Consider the following 27,715-nt stretch of genomic DNA (forward strand, 5'->3'; position numbering starts at 1 on the left):
AGCTCACTGCAGGTGCCTAGTAGGGTTTGCGGGGGGGGGGGGGGGGGGGGATGGGGGTGAAGGACTCGCATTAGTAGCGCTCACTGATTATTGCACCCCCACTCCCAAAAGAGCTGACACCAACATCCAACTAGATGCCGTTTAAGAACCAGAACAGCAGTGAATGGAATCAGTACAAATGTATATACAGACATACATAGATTCAGCTGCAATAATAATGATGCTTTATTTGCCATTTGTATGAATGGAATGCTTTGGTTTTCACACACAGGGGCGAGAGCAGAGCTTGGGGTCTCAGCAGAAGGTCGGCCATTAATCAGCCTGGGAGCAGTTTACATGTGAAGGAACGAATCAATGACAGGCCAAAGGAAACAGTGTTTATGCCATTAGTGGAACTTTCCACTGGCCACTGGAATTACAACCCCTCCCCCTCCTGAAACACCCTCTGCATCTATAGGCTCCCTGCCAGCTGTCCCAAAAATGATTGGATGGTCTTTGTGTCTGGCCACGCCCACTCCTTCAGATTGGGCGCTCCAGGAAATAAACAGCTGAAGATGGTGGCAGATGGAGTTGTCTGTTGGGGCTGTGCCAGGTGAGCTGGTCACGGTAGGAGGGGGGAGTTCTTTCGGATGTCCACCTCCATCACTGGCTCTTGGAGTGGCAGGCTTTCTCCCGGTAGAGTGCCTCGGTGAATGGTCTGCAAACACAGGCAACCATAAACCGTGAGGTCCTGGTGGCTCTGCTGTCACCGTGCCACCCCGTACCAGGCACGGGCGGAGACCAAACAGGTGGGAGGGTGGGGGGTGCAAACACATCATCGATCCTGTGCCCGACAGCGGTGCTATCTGGCTCACGGCCCGGTGGTCACGGGCCGGAACGCTGCAGTATCTCATCTGCGAGGCAGCATCGGTGAACGTGGGCATGTTTGTGTTCCGACGTTATCTCTCACCCAAGGAAAATCAGGAAATCCATCGCGGCAAGCGGAAAAGCCGGCGCACGGTCCCATGAATGTCGGAGACATTACCGCGGCATCCTCAGGCCTAACTAGGCGATCACCGACACACGAGCCACGTTTACGTTTCAGTCCGTGACGTGCAAACAGAGTAGCGTGAGGCGATCCAATCACAGCCCACTGTTCTTACACACTTCAGCTTCCTGTTAACATCACCAAGGAACAGAAAAAGGTGCGTAACTAATGTATATTTAAATGATAACGGGAGAAAAACAACGACAAGAACAAGCACACAATTGCCTCACCACAGGAAGCTGCAGTCTCCCTAGGGGGCGCCAGAGGGGGGTGTGTTATTTACTACTCTTTAGCACAGTGCTTTGGCTGACATGGCCTGGGGGGGCCAACGAGCCCACTATGAACCCGAATTCCCCCCTCACGGTTGAGTCATCTTCAGTTCTTCGTGCACAATGTGCATGCCGAAGTAGGTCAGTAGGAAAGGGGATCGACACGTCGCGGGGCCAGGTTACTGTGGCAACCGGCGGGTCACTGGGGGTCGTGTCTGCCATAGTGGCTGAAGACGCGGCACGAGTACCTGCAACGGGTGTGTAGATACTGCAGTTAAAATATCTGACTGTGTGTATGTATATCTACCATCTGCAGGGCCTGACCATTTACTAATATAACAGACCGAATGAAGAGTAGGGCGGCGCTTATCTTTAGAAGAACCAGGCTATCCTGGAATACAGCCCTGATCTCTGCCTGTGGGGATACTGGTCTGTTCTCCAAGAAGAACAACCTCCAGTGCGTTGGAAGATGAAGCCGTTGAGAATCTGCTCCATGCCCCACACTGCTGTACATCCCGGTCCTGGGCTCTGAAACCCGCAGCGCCGTCCTGATCCTCCAGGCGGCCGCTATGATGCGGCATTTGTCGGCTTTTGTGACTCAGGTCTCTGCCAGTTGCCAGGATCCTTGAAAGTTTCTTGAAACCCACTAAATAAGATTTTGACTGGGAGGCCAGTCTTACATCTGACACGTACCAGTAACCGGCTTTCAGAGGAACATGACTCACGTCTGCAGCTGCGTCTGTCATTGTGCTTTCAAGTCCTTTGTCATTTGGCGTTTCCATTAATCTGTCCAGAAACACACCTCTTTGTATACATACACATCTCTATGTGTCAAAGTAAAATTGTACAGGGTCACCTACTGTGTCGCTACAGGTGAAGAATTATACCTGAAGTTTTTTCAGTTAATTACAAAAGATAAAAAAAAGGTATGTTGTGAAACATGACAGGTGTGGCCTAGCTCACCCATCATCTGGCACCCCTGGGGTAGTTTTCAGGAATAAGGGCTTTACTCACTCTTCCTGCCATAGGATTTGAACCGACAACCTTACGATCAGGGGCTTCTGCATCCTAACCTGCAGAACCACGCGCCTGTTTTAGGACATAACTGCACATACTTATGGCATCAAAGCAAATCTGAAAGCGGCTGTTGGGGGGCAGGGGTGGGTCCGTGGAAGCGCAGCAGCGACGGCAATCTTAGGCGTGTTACAGAGGAGAATGGGGCGCATGCAGCGGCAGTGTTCACCGCTCAAACTGGGCATTTATAGGGGCTCTCAGGGGCCACAAACAGCCACTACGGGGAGTCAAACCAACGCACCCCTACATTCGCTCAGACTCACAGTCCACTCTGCACTGACAGTCAAAGGTGGAAGGGAGAGGGAAGAAGGTGAGCCAATAAAACAGAGTTACCCTTCGAAGAAGAGCGCCACCTTGTAGCAGACTCCCACAAGCACGGTCAGGATGAGGCCTACAGGACTGGCATGGCTGTAGGGGGGCAGAAGGAGGTCACATGGTCAGGGTCACATGTTACTCTATCAGCAGAAGGCAGGTAACTGGATGGAGCTGGTTAGAATGAATCAGCGTTACACGGAGCTGCATGTATGTCAGACATGTCACATAAGAGCAGCTCTTCCGGTGAATGAATAGGACTGTTGGTCCAGATCCCATTGAGAGAAGGAAAAAGCAATCCTTACATTTACCCAGAAAGGTCACCAAGGAAACTTTCTTCCGCGTTCCTGTTTTATAACTGCTCTTGACCTGATTCTGGTGCTGAGGATGTGCAATTAAAGGGCACTGACTGCTTCTGACTCATTTTAGATCATCATACTTCTTTTTATATAAAACGGGGATATGTGATAAATGGGATGGCTAATTAAAAATCCCCAGACAAACAAATAATGGTAACAAATAATAGAAGTTTATTTGCTTATTTCACACATACTCATCGGACACAACCTTGATTATTTATGGAGGCTGACTCATCTGTTTGAACTTCATTTCACTTCTAGCTGCTCATCCTGATCAGTGTCCCCGGGGTGCCTGGAACCCATCCCAGGGGGCACAGAACCCATCCCAGGCAGCAGGGGGCCTGGAACCCATCCCAGGGGGCACAGAACCCATCCCAGGCGGCAGGGGGCACAGAAGCCGTCCCAGGCGGCACGGGGTCCTGGGTACACGCTGTTCAGGGTGCCAGTCTATCGCAGGGCGACTTAGAGATAGACTGGCACACTCAGGGAGCAGAGGCACGGAGAAGATGCGAACTGCACACTTACGGAGCAGAGGCAGAACTTACAAATAACCCATAAGGTTGGAGGCACAAACTGCTACTCACTGAGCCAACATGAACTTCAATTAATAGGTTCTTATATTATTTATGAATCACTGGTTAGGAGATGGAAATGGGCCACCTACAGAAGCAGGCACATGTCTAAACAAAGAGGGCGGGCCCACTGCATTCCCACAGTGCTGCGTTAGGTACCATGCAGCTCTGGCCCCAACGCAAACTGGCACTGGTTACCCTCCAGAGGTCCCAGTGCTTCCTCATTAGACACCCAGCCTAGTTGTAATGTGCGGTCTGGCCTGCTTAGGCATCGCTTTGGATCAAAATGGCTGCTAAACAAATGAAGGTAAATGTCACATTTACACGTCAGTGTGGACCAATCATAGTCTGCCCGCATGGCCACACCCAGCCCCACCCCTGCCAGATAAGTGGTTAATTGGTGCATGGATGGACAGACGTCACTCATGCCAAACCACCCATGTGACACTATGGGTAAAACCACAGGCACGGCGACTCCCACAGACGGAGCGGAGCGGCCGTACTCTGCATTAAAGCCCCGCATAGTTAAAGGCGCACAGCGTCATCACAGGACAAACAGTAAAGTGCAGAAAGACGGCCGTATTAAACATCATCGAACCGAAACCAGCCACACGTGACACTTTGCCAATATCATTTATCACGGCCGATTGCACGGTCAAGGGCCCCGACGGGGCAGCGGGCAACACAGACGGATTTATCGCCTCGAAATGGGACCAGGGCCCATTCAATAAGGGACAAACACCCAAAATAAGCAGCGGTTCCTGAGGCACGTGCCACGGCCACATTTAAAGGCCATCAGCCTGGCCACTGATCGGGCTCGGCCGAGCCTCGTTAGCCCGTTCACCCGTCGGCACAGTGGCTGACGATTGATCGCCATGGAGATGCGAGTGATCGATTCAGCCTCATTCCCATTCCCCGCTCTGACCTCCTTCCACTAATAATACCCCATATCGATCGAGTACCAGCCCATTACAGGTATAAAAACACGCAGACAGTCAGGAATAATGTAAGCAACAGTAGGTCCTCAAGGGTCACAGCCAAAGAGTTTGTTATTGTCTGTGTCAGATTCATGATGCATAGAGTCACACACCAAGGCGGAGTATCATTCGTGTTGGTCGTAGTGCAAATAAATTGTAATAAATAGAATATAAATGGTTAAACATACAAACAAGAGATATCGGCATTAAAACATAGACAAAATAAATACAGCTAACCATGTGATTGTTTGGGAAACACTGTGCAAATTTGCCATGGACTTGAATGAAGCGAATGGATAAATAGATAAACAGACTTTAGTTTCAGAGTTATGATTCCGGAGTTGTTAGTCCTTTTAACAGACTTAGACTGGGTGAGGCCAGGCTGTAAATAGCGTGTGTAAATAATCTGTTTGTAAGCCTCACTGTCTGGGACTTCAGGCTGGTGACGGTCGGACCATAAAGCAAGAGGGACCAACAAGAATAACATTAGCGTCATCATCGTCATCGTTGTCATCATCATCGTCATCATCATCATCACCATCATCATCGTTGTCATCGTCGTCATCATCATCGTCGTCATTGTCATCATCACCATCATCATCGTCGTCATTATCATCATCATCGTCGTCGTCATTATCGTCGTCGTCGTCGTCATCATCGTCATCATCATCGTCATCGTCATCAGCATCGATGCGCTGCTGCTCCGCACTTTGTTAACCGGAGTTTTTTTCCCTCTGGCCTTAATTCATTCTCCCAGTAATTCTTGCACCCAGGACTATTCAGTAAATTTGAAATGAAACTGCTTATTCGGATGATTCCAGAAGCCCGGTCTCTTTCGGTGGTAAAAAATCTCTGAGTAAGAATATACCCATCCACTGATTTTCCATGACCACTCATCCTGTACTGCGTGGGGATAATGCAGAAGCTGATTCCATGAGGCATGGGCCACAAGGCAGGGGAGGCCAGTCGATCACAGGCTCAAAACTCACATGCACACCATCACACGCCATTGGCAATCTAGTGCCCACAGAGCGGGATTCGAACCCACAACCCTAGAGGCGTATATAAAAGACTTGAGAAATGACTGTAAAAAAAGGAACACAGAAAGGACAGCATGGTAAGCATTGAAGACACATGTTTTTCCCCAAAGCCCGCATTCCGGAGGGGGGTACGGATTGATCGAGGCTCGTTTACTCACACCACAGTCAAATCGCAGAAAGTCCAACAGCAATCAGCCCGGGCTGTTACTGCTAATCAGAGCGCAGACAGCAGCCGGGCTGAGCCACAAAGAACCGCTGCATCCGTAAACAAGGTAGCCGGTAATGGTCATCGCCATGGTGACGTCATACCCCCAGCTGTTAGCCAAGCCCAGCCTGATGCTGCCTGTAATCATGGCTCTTAGTCTGAACAGAAATCCTCTTTGGAGCAACATTCAAAGCCATCCCTGACAACACATTTTATCTTTTATTTATTTAGCAGAGAGTTTTACCCAAAGCAGGGTCATCCAGTCTCTGGAGTAACTGGGGGTTAAGGGCCTCGCTCAGGGACCCAATGGTGACATCAATCTGCCAGCCTGGGATTTAAACCAGTGACCATCCGATCACGTACACAAGGTCCTAACCCAGTAAGTCACACACTGCCTTTTTCTGAGCACACAGAAAGACAGACACCACTTGAATGAATGAATGGTGTTTGGACCTTGTGACTGTAGCTTATGTGTCACATAAGTGGAGTCAAAACTTCCTATAAAAATGTATGTGTGTGTGTGTGTGTGTGTCTGTGTGTGTGTGCAGACTGCAACAAAGTTGTGATACAGCTGTAGTCTGCATTCTGAAAACTGTACAGGAGACACGACACTGGCATATACATGGGTAATTTAGCATGCTAAAACAGATGTACAGAGATGTACAGGAGCATGCATACAGAATGGGCACTGAGGAAGAAGGGCAAAGATCATCATTTGTTGCTAAATGCTGCAAGAACACGGTGCGCTAACGACTGCTCACCCTACTGGACACAGCGTGCAGTGGTACCCCGGCAGCGGCGTATGCGTTGTCACTGCGCTGCTTGCACAGTCTGTACACGCCGTCACTGCGCTACTGGCACAGTCCGTACGCGCTAAGGCTCCTCCTACTTTTGTACTCAGCAGTTTATTGAGTTTCTATGAAGAACAGCCCCCCTCCCACGCCAATTCCACACTAATGACAATTAAAGTGCACTTTCCCCTCAACGTGATTTTGCTCACTTACACCACTGATAAATAATTAGGCACAAATTAAGCAGATATTAAGTATTTCATCTTACGTGGTTAATCAATAATTCATGAACTTCACTGTTCCAGCACTTGAAACGATGAGCGATTGCTGACAGTCGTAATCAGTAGGTGAAAACATTTTTTAAAACATTTATATTTAAATGGAGGAATGTTACCCTTAAAACCCTTTTGGAATCTGGAACTTAGAAATATCAAACCAGGTCTCAGCAGAGGTTCGACCAACAGACGAACTGTGGTCATGTGACCTGACAGCGCCCCCAAGCCGCGACCTTAGGACGACCCAGGGTAGCTCCTGCAGCTCTGCACTCAGATATATAATAAGGCCATAGACGCTCATCACACTTTTCTGGACGGAGCGATACTTCACACATTGCACTCTGCATATTTTGTCTTTCAGCCATTTTTAAATTTGTATATTTATTTCACATATTTATACTTCCTAACCATTTGTCTACTCTGATGCACGAGTGACCTTGTTTTGTTTTGTGCTGTCTAATCATGCTTTATGTTACCAACTGTACAAAAGGCAAATTCAGTTCAGTTCAATTTAATTCATTTTTATATAGCGCCTTTCACAACCGTGTTGCCTCAAGGCGCTTTACATGGGTGTGTGCATTACATCATCATCAAGTCAGAATAATACAGAAACAGGGGAAAGGGAAGAGAAAGGATGAAAGAAAGAAAGGACGAAAGAAAGGATGAAAGTAAGAAAGGACGAAAGAAAGGATGAAAGAAAGCCAGACGACTACCCCGAACGAGCTTAACGATTCCAGAAGAGTCGACACTGTTACCCCCCCCAGCAGAAGCGTGAGTTGACGCGTGTTGGGTGACTACAGGGTGACAACTCACCCTTCCCTATCTCACGCAGACAGACATTGAAGGCCGTGTGTTTGTACAGACCACACTATTAAGCCACACCCATCACATGCGTCCAATCAGGGCCTCGGGAACAATCTGAAGGACGTGAAGGCTGATTTTCAGGCCCTGCGGTCCAGGCATCAGCCCCCCCCGCCCGCCCCCCCCAGCCACGCGGCTCGGGGTCGCTGACATCAGTGCGCAGTGTCGTCAGCAGCTGCTAAACGACTGCTGACCCCCCTCAGCCCAAAACGGGACGGTGGGACCAGGGTCCCGCTGGGAGTCACCAGCTGCCCCCCCCCGGATCAAATAAGCACGGTTCTCATGCCATCCACAGCTTAGACAATCGCTTCCTGCCCGCATCTCCACATGCCCCCCCAGTAGCGATTACGCAGCAGGAAGGGGCTTGCTGAGAGCATTACGACAGCTAATAGGAATACACTGGTGGGGGGGGGGGGGGGGCATGTACTGTCATCAAGCGAATGGACGCATTTACCCCCCGGTAATGGTGGCCATTAAAGGAAGTGGGTCAATCTCATTGACGGGGGGCCACAAGGAGAAATGAATGCATAGTAACACTCATGCAGAAGAGAGTAAAGGTGGGGGTCGCTGTAGTTAGTGCTGCAACATTTTCGCTCCTTCTAACGGCCGACAGATGGCCTTTCTGCAGACGTCTGGGGAAACTCGGTTAATGTGAAACGGCCCGTTTGCGGAGTCACGGCGGTCAGACTGCTGCGCGGAGGTGAAATGGACCATGCGGCACAAATGGGGGCCACGGCGGATTGCAGGGGGCGGGAGGGATGGCGAGGGGGAAGGAAGAGAAAATAAAACAGCTGGTCAAAGGGCCTTAGAATGGATCGTCTGAGAGTGAGCGAGAAGTTTCCGGTAATCGGCCTTTTACGTGGTCTGACTCTGGAACCTTCAGCAATGGTTCTTCATCTTGCACCGTTATGGGGTTACAGCTTACGGGGACTGGCGTATGGCTCAGCAGGTCAAAACACAATGCCTGGGATCAGAAGGCTGCTGGTTCAAATCCTGCCAGACTATTACTACCATGGGGCCCCAGCTCCAGGGCTGCTGAATGCCGGCTGACCCTGTAGTGTGGCCCCCAAACCTACCGTCATCTGTCTGTGTGTCACGGAGAGCGACGTGGGGTAGGAGAAAAGACCATTTCCCATGGGGGTCAGTGAAATGTCACTATTCGACTATTATGATGTCAGTTTGGAGAGGAACTTAAAATGCTGACTGCCGGGGGAGAAGCAGGTCTGAGGTGACAGCATGCACGGGGTAATCTAGGCGTCAGGGTGATAAGCAGACGATGGTGCGGCCGCGTCTGACGTCTGCCCCAGTCCGACGCCCCAAACTGAAAACACCACCAGGCTGTGATACGAATCTCGATGTCGTGCAGACAGCCGATACCGGAACGGACAGCTGAACCGTTTGAGCTTTCTTAGGCGCCGACAGACCGCGGCTGATCTGCTACACCCCCCTTCATAAGAGCTGCCTGACCCTCCCTGCATTCCAGAATGTTAGCAGGTCTGGGGGGCTTGGGCTTGGGCAGCATGTTGACCTTGGAACCACAGAAGTTTTTTTTCTCCCTACTTGGGAGTCTTTGGTTCCTCTCCTCTGTTATCTCCTTCCTTCGTTTTCTACTCGCCACTTACTATACATGATGTAACAATTGACTGTGGCAAGGCGCTATATAAAATTAAACTGAAATCCGGGAAGAGCTTCAGTCAGCCCAGTAAACAGTACAAGTACATCACTGATAAGCATGGAGGACGTATTAATGGCAATGTACCACTGGAAGGAAACACGGCTCTAGCTCAAGAAAATACAAATAGAGAGAATGACGGCTCAGTATCTCAGACGGCGACTCTTTGACATCCAAGGATCTGCCTGTTTGTCCCCTTTTGTAATTCAGAAACAAACTGAAGTGCTTCTGCTTTGTTTTAGCCTCATATTTCACCACGGCTGCACTCGAAACTTTTCAACTATAAAGTCCTTCCACCTGTTAATTAATCTGAAAAGCACCACATGTGCTGATTAACGTGCCGCCTTCTGCAGGGCCGGATTCGATCAGGCCGTCCTCGAGCCCCGCTGTGCCGGCTGCTTGTTTTTCAGAGTCACGGCTGTAGGGACTGCAGGTCTTTTTAATTCATAAATGCGGTTTCTATGGAAACCAAACAGCAATTAGGCTGTGATGTCACACATGCCATCAAAATATGAGAGCAGGGAAAAGGGGGGGGGGGGGCGCATTTTATAGTCAACTATACAATGACAAATGACCAAGATGATCTTACTTAGATGTTGCTGCGTAAGCATGGACCAGTCTCGGTTGCCATGGTGACAGAGCCAGCAACTAAGCAATGATACTAAATACATGGAGGCGGGGGTGTGGGGTTACATTTACCTGCTATTTGGATGATAAACTCCCATGCCGGTACATTGAGAAAGGTGTCAGTTAGCAGAAGGCAGAAGTTTGAGGGACTGCAGGAAATAATGCGTTCCACAATGTTCCATGGAGCTGCAGGAAAAAATGCGTTCCACAATGTTCCATGGAGCTGCAGAAGAAAAACGCGTTCCACAATGTTCCATGGAGCTGCAGGAGAAGAACGCGTTCCACAATGTTCCATGGAGCTGGACCCCACTTCCTGTGACGGGAGTCCAGGGCAATTTGGGGCTAAGACAAGGCATGTAGCCTTTAGCCTTGATGAAGCCCCCAGATCAAGACTAAAACTGAAAAATTCATCCCAAAAAATAGCTGAATTTCTACACAGCTCTTGGATAAACGAGTAATAATTATAACGGGTTATAATGCAGCTGTCGCCTGAAAGCCGATTAGGCGTGAGAAGCGTCTCGTTAAACTCGCGGTTGCTTGCAGACGGCCCAGTCATGCCGCGTGACGCGGTGGCCGGGGCGGGAGCGGGAGCGAGCACCTGTCGCTGGTGAGCCAGAGCGCTGAAAACGGGGTCATTCTGAGAAAGAGATTTCGGGGCCCACTGAAGCTGTGAAGGTCTGTGAGGCAATGGTCAGAATTAAGGTAATGAGCTGATTATGCCGATTCTGTCACCAGACCTGGGGTACCTAGAAAGTGAAAGATGAAATACACAGACTACCTCATGCTCGTTTATGGTCTATCTCCTGAAGCCCTCGTGCCAAAGCTCTCGCATCACAGCTGTATGCCCATGATGTATGACCTGCCACAGCTGTAAGCCCATGATGTATGACCTGCCACAGCTGTACATCTTGCAGGACCAGCCAAATAAATGTGAATATGCCAGTAGGCTGGGAACCACACAGAGCGGGTCGCCGTGGCCTCCCTCCAGTTTCTGACACGGTGATTTCATAAGTCAGCCACCTTCACGCAGCATGATTACCCCTTAAACAAGCAACCTGCGCAGAGCTCCTTAACTTCAGGGAGGAGAGGGTTGAACCCTTTAAGATGATGCCCCCCCACGCCGCAATCATCTATGTCGCCTATAGACCGCCCGCAAGTCTAATCCCCGGGCCAGACCCTCTGAACGGCCGTGTAGACTTTCCAGATTCCATCCCTTGATGATTCTCCTGCAGTGGGCTGCTGCTGACCTGCACAGCTGGGATGGGGGGGAGGGGCGCAAACTGCCCCAACAGGGGCCTGCATACCTCAGGCGGACAATGACTGCGATTAACATAGCAGAGTGAGATCAAATTGAGCTTCTTTCCACTAAGAAACCAAAACAACCACAGCAAAAGCACTGTGGCCTCATGTTGGTGAGGTTGTGGGTTTGAATCCCACTCTCCCCATGTTTCTTCTGACATGCAGTTAGGTAAATCGATGCTTCTAAATTGCCCAGGGGGTGAGTGTGCCCTCTGTGTTGGCCTGCTACGGCATCTTTATGGGTTCCAGGCTCACTGCAACCTTGCAGTGGGTGATAACAATGAATGACTATGATCTGCAAGCAGACCAGCACACTATAAGCATACTAAGTCTGTCAGTGTGCTAGGATGCTACACGTGTGAAACAGGACCGGTGGGTTCGGATTGGGCACACACATACAAGAGCAACACGGGACCCAAACCCCCAGAACCATGTGCTGCTCCCCTCACCTTATGTTCCTCTTAGCGGGGTCACCAGACCCTTGCCAGGGGGCATTACTGAGCAGGCAGGGGGGGCAGATGGAGGGTCTGGTTCTGATCCAGGGCTGCAAGAGTAGGAATGCTGGAGAGGGATAGAGATGAGGAGGCCCCTGAGGGGGGGCTGATACTCTGCGGAAACGGCCGTCCGTTTTGCTTAGCAACGGCACACGGCAGTCACTTGCTGCTCAGTCACCATCGCCATGGAGATGGGGCACCGAGCGCAAAGTTGCCCCCCCCCCCCCGGCAAAAAGTAACTGGAGACTCTTGAGAGGGGCTGTCATTAGCCACATTTTCAGCCCGATCGGGACCCGCTTTGCAGTGAGTCACGCGGCTATTCGGTGGAAATACAGACTGTTCAGCTTTTCTCACTTATATATATACCAGACGGAAGAAAAAAATCTAACAAAATCCAGAGTCCACAAACAGACCCAGAAACAAAACAAACACCTGCTTCCTGAAAAGACGCCAACACAACCTACAACTAAACAATCAACCATGAAACACTCTTTTTATTTTATAAAAAAATGTATGTTGTTTTGACTGCTTGTACCGTTTTCCTCAAAGTCTCTGAATGAGCATCTAAATATTTGTCAGTTGTCTGAAAAAGGTTAATGCATTTGTATTATTTATTTGTTTGGCCAGCACTCCAGTAAATCATGAAGCTAAAGGATAAACAACTAAAAAGCTGATCTCCTGCCCTCTCGGGTCATGTGACCGTCAAGGTCCTCACACACGATTGGTCGAAAACAGCAACGCTCATTATTGCATGTTGTGTATTTTCCCTGATGGACTCTGCCTCCCTGATCTCCACCCCACCCACCACTGCACGTGTTCAAACACGCAAACACGGCTACCTCTGGCCGTACTCACATCAGCGCCAGACCCAGGTAGTTTCCGGTGCTGCCCCAGTACATGGGGTTGTCCATCACGTTGAAGGGGAAGCCCGTGATCCTGTGCTCCATCAGGATGCCGAAGTAGTCGCCTGGGAGACAGAGAAGCGGCAGAGAAAAGCAGCCGGTCAGAGTTAGGGAGCAGTCAAGCAGATGGAGGTCGGCGTGACAGCGCCTCTATAAGAGGCCGCAGTGCCTCTATAAGAGGCCGCGGCGCCTCAGAGGCGCGCACTGGCTACATTCTTAAATGTCCGTTGGAGAACCCGGGATGAGTGTTCTGAACACGGACACTCACGCATGGAACCTCCACCCACGAGCAGCCGGCACATTCATCAAAGATACAGAATATTTCATATTTTATGTCATTTCAATGGCCTCTATTCTGGCTCTTTGCCACATTCAGTGCTCATGATATGATAATAGAAAGTCGTACAATTCACTGATTTTTCAGAATCTGAGCATCTGCAATACACATTAAAACAGATACCTGCCTTCAGCTAGGCCCCGTTTCCCATAATCTGATTAGCCAGCATTCAGCCTTAGTGACATCCCTGAAAGCCAATGGCAGGACCCTCAGATGTGGGCCGGGGGCGGGATTTCCCCCCTTAACTACAGCGACAAATGAAACCAAAGCAAATCTGCACCACCTGCTTCAATAACAACTTTTTATTCAACTCTCACAGTGCCTGTCATTGTCAACCAGCAACCCCCAGCCCAGAGAAACCCAGTTATTTCAAATTCATCCCCACTGGCCCATTTTCCATGAGAACAAAGCAGGTATCACACCTGGGGAAGATGGGGGGTCGTCAATTAAGCGCAATGGGGAGAGGAGGACAAAGGGGTCATCTCCAGCGTTATATAACCAGGCCCCGTCATCAAAGTGGAAAAACATTTCCATATATCCAAACTAAACACGACACACCTGCGTAGGAAGGGGGCGGGGGTGGGGGCAGGGGGGCGGGGTCATTGATAACCTGCCTTCAGAAGCAGACAGCTGGAAATCAGCCTTTCACAAAAAGCAAGCATCTGAAAAAAAAAAAAGTTATTTCATTTAATGAGCCGCCGGTCAGTAACAGGGACCCGGATAAGGTTGCAGGGTCGGGTAACTTACTGTGTTATAGTGAACCTGCTTATAATGACTAATTATACTCTTTCTTTCAGTGAATTTTCCAGATTATTATATCCATCTATCAGTCAGTCTATCCATCTATCCATCCGTACACTAATCTCTTTTTCCTAGTTAGTGTTGCAAGAAGGCCTGGTAAATGGTAAATGGGCCCACTCTGGATGGGATGTCAATCAATTGCAGGGCACACACACACACACACACACACACACACACACACAGATACACAAACACACACAGACAGACACACAGATACACACAGACAGACAGACAGACAGACACACACACAGACAGACAGACAGACAGACAGATACACAAACACACACAGACAGACAGACAGACAGACAGACAGACAGACACACACACACACACACACAATTACACACTGGCTAACCTGTAGTGCCCAGTTAAGGCACATGTGACCCATGTTGGCCGTTTCTCCTGCACCACCTGCCACTGAGGCCAAAGGCGGCTTGAAGTGACTCACGACCTTACGCAGTCAGAGCGGCTCTGGACGTCACACGGGGCCTCCAGCGCCCTCCGCAGAGCCGGCCTGCGCTAACTGTCAGCTCCCGACGGCACATTAATGCTCAGCTGACCGTAGCCAGGGAACGGCCTTCAGACATCACCTTACGTTAGATTTACATAGATTTACACTTACGTTAGATTTAGATAAAAACATCAAGATAATCTTATTTTTCATTGTCACTAGGACAATGAAATTGAAAATGCAACTCGACTCAATGTGAGGCATAAAAAAAGTAATAAATATTAAAGATATACAAATTGCACTGAATATTGCACTGAATTACAAATTGCACTAAATATACAGACTGCACTGAAGAATAAGAAATTAACCGTTATGTTTTGCATTTAGCGCCATGTTTGCTTTGGGATAAAAACTGTTTTTCAGGCGATTTGTCCTGGTTTTCATGGCTCTGTATCTCTTGCCTGATGGCAAAAGCTGAAAGAGACAGTGACCGGGATGTGATGAATCCTGTGAAACGTCCAAAGGTTTTTTCCGGCATCGGGGGGTGTAGATCTGTTCCAGGGTGGGGAGAGGGCAGCCAATTGTTTTCTCCGCTGCCCTGATTACATGTCTGAACAAGCTAAACAAGCTAATTCTAAGCTAAACTTTCAGTTAAATGCCCCTGCCTACCCTACACTGTCCAGGATGCCATGAACCATTGCTGTATGACAGTGAGGATGGAATGTACCATTCTGAGAACAACTTGAATAAAAGGGGGGGGGGGGGGAAATCACTCAATTAACTTAACAGTGGGGGCAGCAGCTGGCTTCTTGGTAATGGCCAATTATGTGAGGACAGCTAGTCAGTTTGTGTGCGTGGGGGGGGGGGGACTAATTTAGGGCAGCGATGGCTTGAAAATCAGACGTCGCAGCAACACCAAGGCAGAGGGACATATCAGTCATCTTCAACAGAGACCCCATACCAACACAGCCCACCTTCAAACACGTCTCCGCAATACAACCAAAAATACATCTAAAAAAGAAAAAGATTTTACGTACGTATTTCACCCAAATGTAACGACACAAAAGTCTCACTGAAATCATTATCGTGGATTCCTGCATGGATACTCTAGAGCTGAAATACAGAGTCGCTCGAAACTGCAACATTCTGGCGATGTGTTCTCTCCCCCCTTGAAAAACATCTGCATTTCTGAATCGTTCTGGCAGTAGTATTTTCATTAAATTACAAAATCTCTGCTTGGTGAGCTTGTCCCTTATCCTACCAACTGGAAAATCCAAATCTCTGCAATCTCGTTTCCACAAAGTTCAAGAAATTGTGGGAAAATGACTGCTAAGCCACATCAGTACTGCACTCACGCCAACTGTAACTTTGTTCCCAGAAATCGGAAGGAATCAGTGGGAATGCTGGTGTCTGCTTCCCTCGGTGGACAGGCAGAAACTGAGACTCTCTGGGAATGTCCTGAGCCCAGCAGAACACCCCCACCACCTCTGACATGGGCTCTGGCTAGCTGACATCTCGCCTAGGACAGATCCCTTTTGGCCAGACTTCCTGCTTGTGCTGCCTGAGCTCTCCGACCTATAGTGTGTTCAGCTGCCTGGCTGTAAGTCACATGCTCCCCTGATCTCATTCTGATTGGCTCCCTGTCGTGGCTGCAAAAGAGCTGAAGACCATGTCACATCCTGCCGAACAAGATCCTCGAGAACCGGCCCGTCACCATAATGTCGTGAAGATGACTGGACACCAAAATTACACTTCACAAAAGTGCTCGACGGACACACACTTGCCACATATAGAGTAACAGTCAAAAGTCTGGACACGCCAAGCCACCAACAAGGGACAGTGAATGCATCACATGACCTGGTCACCTGACCTAAACTCAGTCGAAATACTTTTAGAGGAGTCTGACCAGAGACTGAGGGCAAAGCGGCCACTGAGTGCTCAGCGTGTCTGTGGGACCTCCTTCAGGACGGCTGGTAAAGCATCCCAGGAGGCCGCCTCATGGAACTGGCTTAGAGGAGACAGCAGGGGCAGCCAGTCCCTGGGGCAGCTGGGGTTAAGGGTCCAATGGTGGGATCATTCTGCCGGCCACGGGACTTGAATCAGCAACATTCTGATTCCCAACCCACAGAGCTGTACCGCCAACAAATATATATATTTTTGTTAAATACTTCTTAGGTCAGTGCATAATTCCATATATGTTATAATTTATAGTTTTGATGTCTTTATAATTATTCTAAAATGTAGAGAATAGTACAAATAAACTTTTCTTGGTGTGTCCAAACTTTTGACTGGTACTGTATATCACAGAGACTGTGGACCATGCATGTATGTGGTTCCCTGAACTGGGCCCATTCAGCACATCTTATTTTCAGTAGTGGTGCAGAAATCAGCGCTGCTTGGTTCCTGCAGACTAAACGGAGATGTAGCTCGTCACCAAGCCATTCGCAGGCTGTCTGCTTGCATATGGCGTTTTCACACGTTCATTTGTAAATTGAGAAAACAAATCATGGTTATAAAAAAACATGAGCGGTTAATTAGCACAGCGAAGGGTGCATGTGAAAGACTCTGTACGGAGAACAGGGCCAGAGCAGGCGGTCACGCCATTCCGGGATTCTTGGCCAGGAAAGAACGCTTGCTGAAAAAAAAAAAACGCAGCTTCCAGGTGAGAATCCTCACACAGAACTAGAACAGAACTACAAATTCTTACCGAGGAAGGTCCCAGTGAAGCCCAGGGCGTAGAAGCTGCTCAGGACGAAGATGGAGCCCAGAACCATCAGGACCAACCCAGTGTAGAAGACCAGTGTAGAGTCCAGCAGCTCCCACTTAGGTTGGGCCTTCATGGCCTCTGTAATGCTGCAGGAGACGGAAACGGGAGCAGCATCACGTCACCAGCAAACATACCACGCTACAGAGAAGCTTATCAAGAGCAGCCTGCTGACAAGGGGTGACACGAGGCTTGCAGAAGGTCACAACGGCAACACTGGGATGGTAACAACCAAAAGGCCCAGAGGAGCCGGCTGCCCGCCGACACGTGGAATGTTTGGGTTCACGGCGTGCTTCCTAAAGAAGCGAAAACAAAATGGGAACAAAGGCGCCGCACTGCGTAAGGGGCCCACGACTCCCGCCAAGAAGCTGCGGGAGGGGAGCGAACGTTCTGCATGAAGGTCGAGGCGAGGTCCCGTCTGAGCAGTCAGGGGGACGCAGGGAGGGGACATGACGTAAGGAGGGACGGGAACACGCAGAGGTGAGTCAGGAGTGCCAGCGAGAGACTGCAGCATGTGTGGAGTAAGGGAGACACGCCTTACCATGTAAGAGTTACCGCAGTGTGTGCGGAGTAAGGGAGACACGCCTTACCATGTAAGAGTTACCGCAGTGTGTGTGGAGTAAGGGAGACACGCCTTACCATGTAAGAGTTACCGCAGTGTGTGTGGAGTAAGGGAGACACGCCTTACCATGTAAGAGTTACCGCAGTGTGTGTGGAGTAAGGGAGACACGCCTTACCATGTAAGAGTTACCGCAGTGTGTGTGGAGTAAGGGAGACACGCCTTACCATGTAAGAGTTACCGCAGTGTGTGTGGAGTAAGGGAGACACGCCTTACCATGTAAGAGTTACCGCAGTGTGTGTGGTGTAAGGGAGACACGCCTTACCATGTAAGAGTTACTGCAGTGTGTGCGGAGTAAGGGAGACACGCCTTACCATGTAAGAGTTACCGCAGTGTGTGTGGAGTAAGGGAGACACGCCTTACCAAGTAAGAGTTACTGCAGTGTGTGTGGAGTAAGAGAGACACACCTTACCAAGTAAGAGTTACCGCAGTGTGTGTGGTGTAAGGGAGACACACCTTACCATGTAAGAGTTACCGCAGTGTGTGTGGAGTAAGGGAGACACGCCTTACCATGTAAGAGTTACCGCAGTGTGTGTGGTGTAAGGGAGACACACCTTACCATGTAAGAGCTACCGCAGTGTGTGTGGAGTAAGGGAGACACACCTTAACAAGTAAGAGTTACCGCAGTGTGTGTGGAGTAAGGGAGACACACCTTACCAAGTAAGAGTTACCGCAGTGTGTGTGGAGTAAGGGAGACACACCTTACCATGTAAGAGTTACCGCAGTGTGTGTGGAGTAAGGGAGACACACCTTACCATGTAAGAGTTACCGCAGTGTGTGTGGAGTAAGGGAGACACACCTTAACAAGTAAGAGTTACCGCAGTGTGTGTGGAGTAAGGGAGACACACCTAAAGCTCTACATGAGCACAAGCAGCCTGTAAACACAACAGCAGTCCCCTAACCTACTTTTCCCATATCCGCTCTTACGATATAGATTTTTTATTTTTCGCAGGTGTTCAAACCTCAAGCTGTGACTTCATCCCATCGCCACAACCCCCCCCCCCCCCCCCGATTATCCCTCCTTTGTAGCTGTTGTGCTTTTGACCACTGCTCAGTTCACCTGGGCCACGTCTGGAATGGCGACGCAGGTGGTAAAGACGGGGATAAATCTGTTCACAGCAAAGCAGCCCCCGAGCCTTGAACCCTCTAGCATCACAAAGAGCCCCCCCCCCACCATCGTGCCACGTACCTGCTAGTCGCCCTTGAGACAGTGCCCACTTTAACAGCCTGAACCAATTTTTGAACAAGCCAAGGGGTCACTGGTACTTGCTCACTGAGCCAGCAGCATAGGATTCTGGGTAACTGGGTCAGTGTGTAACATGCTGACCGGTGGCTTTTGTAGAGGTAAACTGGCCACTAAGTAGTGGTGGTCTTGCTAGTTCAGGGGTTACACCTGGTTATATTCGACTATCATCACTAAACAGACCCAGATCTGTATCTGCATCAGTCAGATCATCAGATAATGTTAGATGATCATCTGGACCTGCTGGTGGATGCTAGCCTCTCAGAACGTCGGCTGGCTTCTCTCTTGCTCCCTGGCTTTGGTACTGTTTTCACCTTTCAAGCCCCCTCCCCCCCACCCCCCCCCCACCACCCTTTTTTATTCCTTATTCTGAACACTTACTGCATATTTCCATGGCAAGTGATGCAACTTTCTGTCTGACCATGGAACATCTCCTCTCCCTTCCGCTCTCACTTTTTTTCACTCCTTGCATCCCCTCCTCTTCTTCTCCCATGGAACCTCCCTCCCTCCCTCCCTCTGCAGTCCCCTCCATCTTTGCCGATAGACGAGTGGAGCACTGACGTGGACCCGGCTGTGTAAAGCTCTCTCAAACTGTGATTTTTTTTATTGACGGCTGGTGCCCTCTGCGTCCAGCTGAAGGTCTTTAAACAGCCACGTGGGCTGTAAGCGGCATCCCACCTCCTAGGCTTCCAGGAGAAAGCCATGTTTAATGCTCTCCACAATTTAAGTTTATAAGCCCCCCATGTTTCACAGGAATGGGAGCCCCGGTGCATCTAGAAATGTGAGGAGGGGGCATGACGTAAACCGAAGGGCATGATTTAGAATCCAGACCAGCCAAATCCATTAGGAATATTTAAGAATGAAAGATACTTCTTTTCTCTGAATGGGTTTCTGGAGTTTCGTTGAATCCCAAATGAGCTGTGCTCTGGATCACGCTGTTTTCAGCTGTCAAACATTGGCAAAAAATAGAGCCAGTTTTTTAATTTATCGATATCTGCTTTCAGTCTCCAGCCATTCAGGAATATAAAAAGCTGGTTGAGATTATTACCTTTTTGACGTGCAAATTGCAGCAAATGAGAGATCGATGAATGATTCAGAAGTTCACAGAAACCACAGCAACCCGAACAACCAAAAAAGGCCACACTGATTGGTCACTGTAAATTACACGGAAAGTGTATATGTGTGGGGGAGGGGGGAATTGTGTATATATTACACTGTGGAGTTCCCACAATGTCATAAAAATCTGGTATTTTGGCGGTGTGAGGGCCATTTCTTGGTCCCCACAAGGGGAAACTGAATTTTATTTTAAAAAATCTGCAAAAAAAACTAAAAATCAAAAAACTAAAAATGCCAAAAGTTTCATATGTTGTATGGTTACTAATGGTTAAGGTTAGGACTGGGTAGGGGTTAAGGTCGTCATGTTGGGATTAGGGATATGCCAACAGAAATGTTGGATGGTCTCCAACAGGATACGAATACAAGCCTGTGTGTTGGGGGGGGGGGGGGGGAGCTGCAAGATTAAGGTCTGACAGCACTGAAGTGGGAATCTCTCTACTAATCATTCTAAACATGCCAGTTCAACTGAAAAAATTCTTCCTGCAAAAACGAACTACATAAATAGCCAAAAGTTAAAATAAATAAGAAAACAAGACGAAAAAATTGCTCATCTTCATTTTTATTCTTCTTTGCTTACACAAAAGTGCCGAAGTGCAGTTGGGGGCTTTGTTCTGCACTTATGGACGTCCATCGGCACACTGGGGGGGCAGGGTTATGTAAATGAGGCACGTACCAGAAGATTGCAGACTCGAATTCCAAGGGGCACGGCAGCCCTGCGCCAGGCAGCTCAGCGGAACCGCAACAGTAATTATCGACTTGCGTAAAACGGACGTAAGCGAAGGAAAAACAGGCCGGCGCAGAGGTCTCAGGAGGTAACACCGGCAGCTGAAGGCACAGCACACGCACGCCGCGGAGCTCAGAGCGGCCGGGCCCGGCTGCTGGGTATCGGGTTAGCGATGGTCAGTGGAAATGATCTGCAGCTGGGTTCCTATACTGCCTTTTCTGAAGCTCACGAGCTGGGGGAGGAATCTGCAGCAGACAGGCAGCGAGCTGTCGTCGTGGACGTTCACCGTAGCTACTACGCCCCCTAGCGGTGCAGTATCAGAACTCCAGACTCAGCACTTTTCCAGTACAGGTACCAGAGGGACATCATCAAAAAAAGAACACAAGACACACGCAACTAGAAACCTTGAGGCAGCTCTTGCTATAAAATTAAACATAGCAGTTTTGGATGCAGAAGTGACGACTTCGGTCTAGTTAGACAAAAGGTCGGCTCACGATTTATTTATGTGCTAGACTTGCACGTTACTACTATTAACACAGCTATTTCCGTGGACAGCGACGTCGCCACTGCCTCCGGGTTTGGCTTAATTCAGGCGCGTTCCTGAAGGTGAGGAGAACACGTTTAAATTTATTCACATTGTTAGCTCTGTGACGTTTCTTAGCCAAGTTTTTGCTTGAAGGCACAAACCCGGTTGTGGCATTTCTGAAAATCTCAAAGGACGTGTAGAAATGAAAAAGGATACACAAAAAAATCCGCAAGGTCGGCCAGGTCAGTGTTTCTCTACCTGCTCCTCAAGGATCCCCAGCGAGCAACAACATAGACTGTCCTCAAGAACCGGATTGATAAACACTGTGTTAGGTCATTCAGGAGACCTATACCAGTCTTAGCACACTGTGTTAGGTCATTCAGGAGACCTATACCAGTCTTAGCACACTGTGTTAGGTCATTCAGGAGACCTATACTAGTCTTAGCACACTGTGTTAGGTCATTCAGGAGACCTATACCAGTCTTAGCACACTGTGTTAGGTCATTCAGGAGACCTATACCAGTCTTAGCACACTGTGTTAGGTCATTCAGGAGACCTATACCAGTCTTAGCACACTGTGTTAGGTCATTCAGGAGACCTATACCAGTCTTAGCACACTGTGTTAGGTCATTCAGGAAACCTATACCAGTCTTAGCACACTGTGTTAGGTCATTCAGGAGACCTATACCAGTCTTAGCACACTGTGTTAGGTCATTCAGGAGACCTATACCAGTCTTAGCACACTGTGTTAGGTCATTCAGGAGACCTATACCAGTCTTAGCACACTGTTAGGTCATTCAGGAGACCTATACCAGTCTTAGCACACAGATTACACGATCACTCAGCATTCATCCAATGCCTGCAGTCTAGACTCCAACACTTCAGGAGGTCCTCAGGATGCAGGACATCAAGCCCTGGTGAGATGTTATTGACCCCATCATGTATCTGACCTGTAAACTCCTAATTAGGAGTTGGGCTAATCATGCCCTCTTGTTTAGGACATAGGAGTCACAAAGGGCCAAGTTCGCTCTATGCTACTCATTACCTGACAACCTCCTTTGTATCCAGAATCTGAACAACATGCAACTAGAACAGAAAAGTGACCAGTTTTTGGGAAAATTCACCCATTAAACCCAACGGATCTGAATGTCACCAAATGTCACGTTTGTTCCCAACCGGCTTCAGCCACCGGATGTGTTAACTGCATTAACACACAGCATCACAGCTTCCGTGTCTGTTTTCCTATAAACCCTTGGTGCCATTAAAAAAAGTAAAGAGCAGAACAGATGGCAGAGAAACTCTCAATCGGAAAGTAAAACTGCCGGCTGCCCAGTGAGAGCCGCGCACCAGGAAACCCCACGACAGTCAGACAATCAGAAATACAGACATTACTCGCTGCAAGCTTCCTGCGCCATTAAACTGACAAACATACTTAATCACCCCCCTTTTATTGGGTCGATCTGCTTCACATTTCAGCGAATCCCTGCTGTCACTCTCATCACTGAGAACATCTTCTCAGATAGTGTTTAATACATTATTATAATCTTTAAAGGCTTCAGGAAGAATACATAATATCTAAAACACCGAAATTAGTATTAGCATATTAGCACACAAAGTATTTTCCCGAACAACCCTACTTGAGATAAGAGGTGGGAAGATTGGGGGATGGAGGGAAAAATGTACTATATAAATTATTACAGATTATATAAGCAAATTGCAGCCCAGTGGAAACTGATTCAGAAGGTGGCCCTTTGGTGATCAATGCCCAAAAATGTGGGTCAGAACTGCGGGTTTTTCTCTTTAACCAACTGCATCTCAGCTCTCATCCCTTGGACACAGTGTGGAAACACGAACTATGCTTGGGGCAACGGGGCAACGGGGCACGGGCACGAACACGGGTATGGAGAACGCCGGGGCGTACCCAGAGCCCGCTAGCGTAGACGGTACACAGGTGGATGTCAGTGAAAAGCCTCCGTTAAGAGACGTGAAATGCAAGGTGTCGGCAAGGCTGATGTTTATGACTTATGATGTGGCAACAAAGAAAAAAATGGGGGCAGATGCCCCCCCCCCCCCACCCGCAGCCACCAAGCCGCAGATAAAAGGGTTCAGCTTTCGGGGCTCACAGCACAAACGAGCGGCTCCGGCGCAGAAGCGGCGTTAATGCCATGGCGACGGGAGAGGCCAAGCGGCGTTAATGCCATGGCGACGGGAGAGGCCAAGCGGCGTTAATGCCATGGCGACGGGAGAGGCCAAGCGGCGGTAATGCCATGGCGACGGGAGAGGCCAAGCGGCGGTGACGTGTCAGCAGGGACGTGCGAAGTTAGAAGCTTCGCCCACAAATCAATGAAAACGACACCAATCGGTGGCGGCGGCGTCACCACTGAGCTGCAGATGGGGCTCGGGAGAAGCTCGCTGACCCCAATTACGGACGGCGCCGCGCCCCAGCTGAGGTCCGGCTCGGCCGCACGTGGCAGTGCGCATGCCAGGGGGGCCGCGAGTCCGCTCCGGGGGCGGGTCCAGCCCGCCGCCAGCCTCAGCAGATTGAATCAGGGAACATTTCCATTAAAAAAAAATCTTTTCTAAAAGCTTGTATGACGAATGGATGAAGGATGAGGGAGACTGCAAGACAACGGAATAAGAGTCACATTTTGTCACAGGTTCAGTGACTATTACAGGAATGTATTTCAGCTAAGACACCAACATGAGGTGTTTCTATGGACACTGAAGGGCTGAGATTGGGGTGGAGGATTATGGGTAGAACAGACAAAGCTGGTCCAGACTTAAGCATACCGCTGTCCCTATGGCAGGGTGCCTTGCTTTAATCCACCAAGGCGGAGGTTAAGCTTCGTGACAAATATTATGTGATTTATCCAGAGATTACGGCCCCCCAACCCAAACCCCGATGCTCGGGGACAGGGCTCTTTCTGTGAGATGTCTGTCTTGTGTAACAGAAAGGGTGCCGGCTCACCTGTGGCTACGAAACACGTTGAGTAGGACGATGAGGGAGGCCAGGAAGTATAATGCCACATAGGGACCCCCGAAAAGTCTGGACAGCCCCCGGGTCCAGTGTTCCCAGCGGCCCACCTGCGGGAGACAGCAGCCAGGGTCAGAGCTTGCGGGGCCTGGAGACCATAGCATAGTTAGTCCCAACACTGCCTGAAGATCCCTCCACCACACAAGGAGGGTCACTCCAGACGCTTCTCGTGTGGCTCCCCAGCGGTCGGATGAGCTACTGAACCACATCCAGCCATCAGACTCTCCACCTTCAAGAACAGCCTCAAGAACCGTCTATTGCAGGAACACCTCTACTAGCCCAATAACGCTCCATGCTTCGTAAATGCTCTTAATGATGTAGTGATTGGAATAATCACTGGAAGCTCAGCCTAGCTGCTCTTACGCCTAGTCGACTCCCTGACTGCTATATGCTGGTAATGAGCTATTTGTCTCACTATGTCGATTTGGACAAAAGTGTCTGATGAATGTAAATGTTACAGACGACACACACAGCTCCGTAGGTCTCACAGTAAAGTAACGGTGACAATTAGCCTGTAAGCTGGTAGCGGGAGGATTAGGTGGACCGGTGTGGCCTCATTCTCCTCCGAAAACTGAATTAAAGGACAGTCACCTCATTTCAGTGTCAGCTTCTGCCTTCATCAGTAGCTCATCCCACCCCAACGTCCAGTAAGCCTCTCCAGGGAGCAGCTGCTCTCGTCTGCTGTATGTAAGTTCTAAACAAGGCCTGTAAATTGTGCATTCAGAAACGTATTATCCCTTTATCTATCTATCTATCTATCTATCTATCTATCTATCTATCTATCTATCTTAATTACATTCCTTTTTGATGGGTCTCGGAATGATTTTCTCTTCTCCCGTTAGCAGGCAATTAGCCTTCTGCTTATTAATGCGATTATGCAGATGAGACCCATTGAGAAAACGCACAACCTGCTGAGCTCCAGCCAGCTGTGGTCAGGTCAGCTTTGTGTTACAGACGCTGCGTCCCGCACGCACAGTCAGGTGAGAGGGGGGTGGGGGCTTGATGAAGGGGCAGCCAGGGGTCCAGCTGGGCAAACACAGGCCTGTCAGCAGCATCTCGACCTGGAGGCTGTCATCACTGCTGTGCCGCCTTCACACACCCCCATCTCGAGACGTCAGCGTGGGGCAGGGGAGCCGGGATAAACAACGGGAGCGACGCACGGGCACTCACGCGAAGCCAGACCAGGCGGCCACCCTGGCACGCGAGTGGGCGCGGCCAGCTAACGCACGGCGGACCGGCACGCGAACGCAGCCGGGATACACACGTGTGGCCAGGCGCCGCGGAGGGTAAACAGCCCACGTTATTTGGCATAGGATGGACAGAACCAGACATGGACTCACAAGGCGGGTCGAGTCACATGCCCAGCAATTAGGCGAAAGACAGCGGCTAAATGAAAAAGCTCTGCGGAGCACGACTACCTGAAACAGAAACAGAACGGGCGAAGCTTTCATATTACATCCTATTAGAAGGGGGGGGAGGGGGGGGGCGCAGTCTGAACCACCACTGAGAAAGAAATGACAGATTCCGCTGTGTATTTCTGAATCTCCAGAGGGCTTCTGGGAAAAGGTTTCATTCACTCATGGTGATGCGAATCGGCAAGATAAACCAGCCTCTGGAGGAGAGTATGTATGCAAGTGTGTGTGTGTGTGTGTGTGTGTGAGTGTGTTTATTTCTCTGAGTGTATATTTGCACAGAAAACACACAATTTAACATTAAAATTTCTGCAGATGTTCAGTAACATAAGGACAATAATTAGAATTTCTCATATCCTCCAAAACCTTACCGATATCTCAGAGTGACTAGAATACAGCTTTGCTTCCTCTCCTCTCTTTATGGGCACCCAGCCACTTCACGGACTTTAGGAAATTCACTACCAGCTCACTTCATAAATTAACTGAATTAGTTGAATAATTGTATTAGGCACTGACCAACCAAAGACAGTGGGCTGCTGCAGTCAGCAAACAGATGGGATGCTGACATTTTTCAGTATATCTGAACACACACACACACACACACACACACACACACACACTTCTTTCTGTATTTTGCTTAAGGAGTTAACTGCAATTAACCGTACAGAGACAGTTCAGGTTGAGGTGTATCTAAGACCACACTCCTCATCACCTCGTGCTCGGGGTGACAGACCCTGTACTGACACAGCAGGGGCTGGGTTCTGGTTCTCCTTACATACGGAGGGACAAACATCCTCGACGTCTATGAGCCCTAATACAGGCCTGCAGCAGAACCTCCCCAGCACTCCCTGAGCTAAACATCAGCGTCACGAAGGAGGGGGAAAAAAAAAAAACTAAATGCCAGGAAGTTCGCGTTACAACATCTGGTGTTACTAGGTCACCGCAGCTCTCTTGCGACAAGACGCCGGGCGCCATGAATCATTTCAAATGCTGAACACCATCGCAGGGGAGAGGTGCATTATGGGAAAAACAGAGTACATTCATAGCTGAAGCTCTGGAGCAGGTGAAAAAAAATGTAAGAGTTTGGCATGTGGCACCACTGCATGTACGACCACGATCACATGCTCGTGCATTAGCACGAGAGATTCTGGGGCTTTTCACAAGCAGGACTGTTCACAGAGACAGCTGGCTGGTACACTGCACCCTATCCCCCCCCCATCACAGAGAATCATCAGGGGAGCTCAACAGTACTGAGAATTATTTATATTGCCCTTAAAAGTTAAAGCTTTATCCCCCCATTAAAACACTTCCAGGCAAAAAACAACATATTCACCTGATATTTCTGGCTAAAAATAATATATGCATAATACATACACAAACAGAAGACAAAGCACAACTTTTGCACCTCTGAGTCTCTAAATTTAACCAACTAAGTTTAAAAATCCCAGTCAGCAGAGCGATGTCACTGCTGGGCCCCGGAGAGAGACCCAGAAGCCCCCTGCTGCTCCAGGGACTTACTGATCCTGCTAAGGGCTTCTGCTAAATAAAGAAAATGCAGAAGTATAATAGGTGGGGAGATTTCAGCTTTTCGGAATGGAACTATTAAGGCTCCGGTCATTCCCTGACGCATTCAAATGAAAGCCCCTCCCAGCACACGAGGTCACCTCCTGTCCCCTCCGGACTGCCCATTAATTGCCAAGAATGTGACTGTTATAGAGTCTTCTTTGAATGTTAAAGATGGAAACATGGATGGATTTGGCTTGCAGGCAGTCTGGTCCGCAGAGGGGTGACTCATGAGCAGTTAATTGGAGCCTGTGTGTGGCGTTTGATTAACTCTTTGTGAAGTCTTTCTGTATCTGTGTGCATGACTGCGTGATGAATCCAAGGCCTTGTGTCTCGTGTGTGTGTGTGTGTGTGTGGAACACAACTGAA

General features: G+C 49.2%; 1 protein-coding gene across 11 annotated transcripts in view; it reads right to left on the reverse strand.

Moving 5' to 3' along the window:
• Positions 1-201: 201 nt before the first annotated feature.
• pemt (phosphatidylethanolamine N-methyltransferase) overlaps positions 202-27,715 on the reverse strand; it is a 56,335-nt gene continuing 28,821 nt past the window's right edge. For 10 of the 11 annotated variants that reach the window (XM_072711949.1, XM_072711952.1, XM_072711951.1 and 7 more), the window contains 5 exons: positions 24,306-24,421; positions 17,053-17,198; positions 12,710-12,821; positions 2,704-2,778; positions 202-697 (listed from right to left, as the gene is read on the reverse strand). In XM_072711949.1, the coding sequence (XP_072568050.1) occupies positions 643-697; positions 2,704-2,778; positions 12,710-12,821; positions 17,053-17,198; positions 24,306-24,421 (504 nt within the window). In that variant the 3' untranslated portion in view covers positions 202-642. Of the gene's footprint in view, positions 698-2,703; positions 2,779-10,535; positions 11,922-12,709; positions 12,822-17,052; positions 17,199-24,305; positions 24,422-27,715 lie in introns of those variants that run through there. The other variant, XM_072711950.1, reaches the window with a different exon arrangement.

The sequence above is a fragment of the Paramormyrops kingsleyae genome, chromosome 5 (genome assembly GCF_048594095.1).
Source record: "Paramormyrops kingsleyae isolate MSU_618 chromosome 5, PKINGS_0.4, whole genome shotgun sequence".
Classification (NCBI taxonomy): domain Eukaryota; kingdom Metazoa; phylum Chordata; class Actinopteri; order Osteoglossiformes; family Mormyridae; genus Paramormyrops; species Paramormyrops kingsleyae.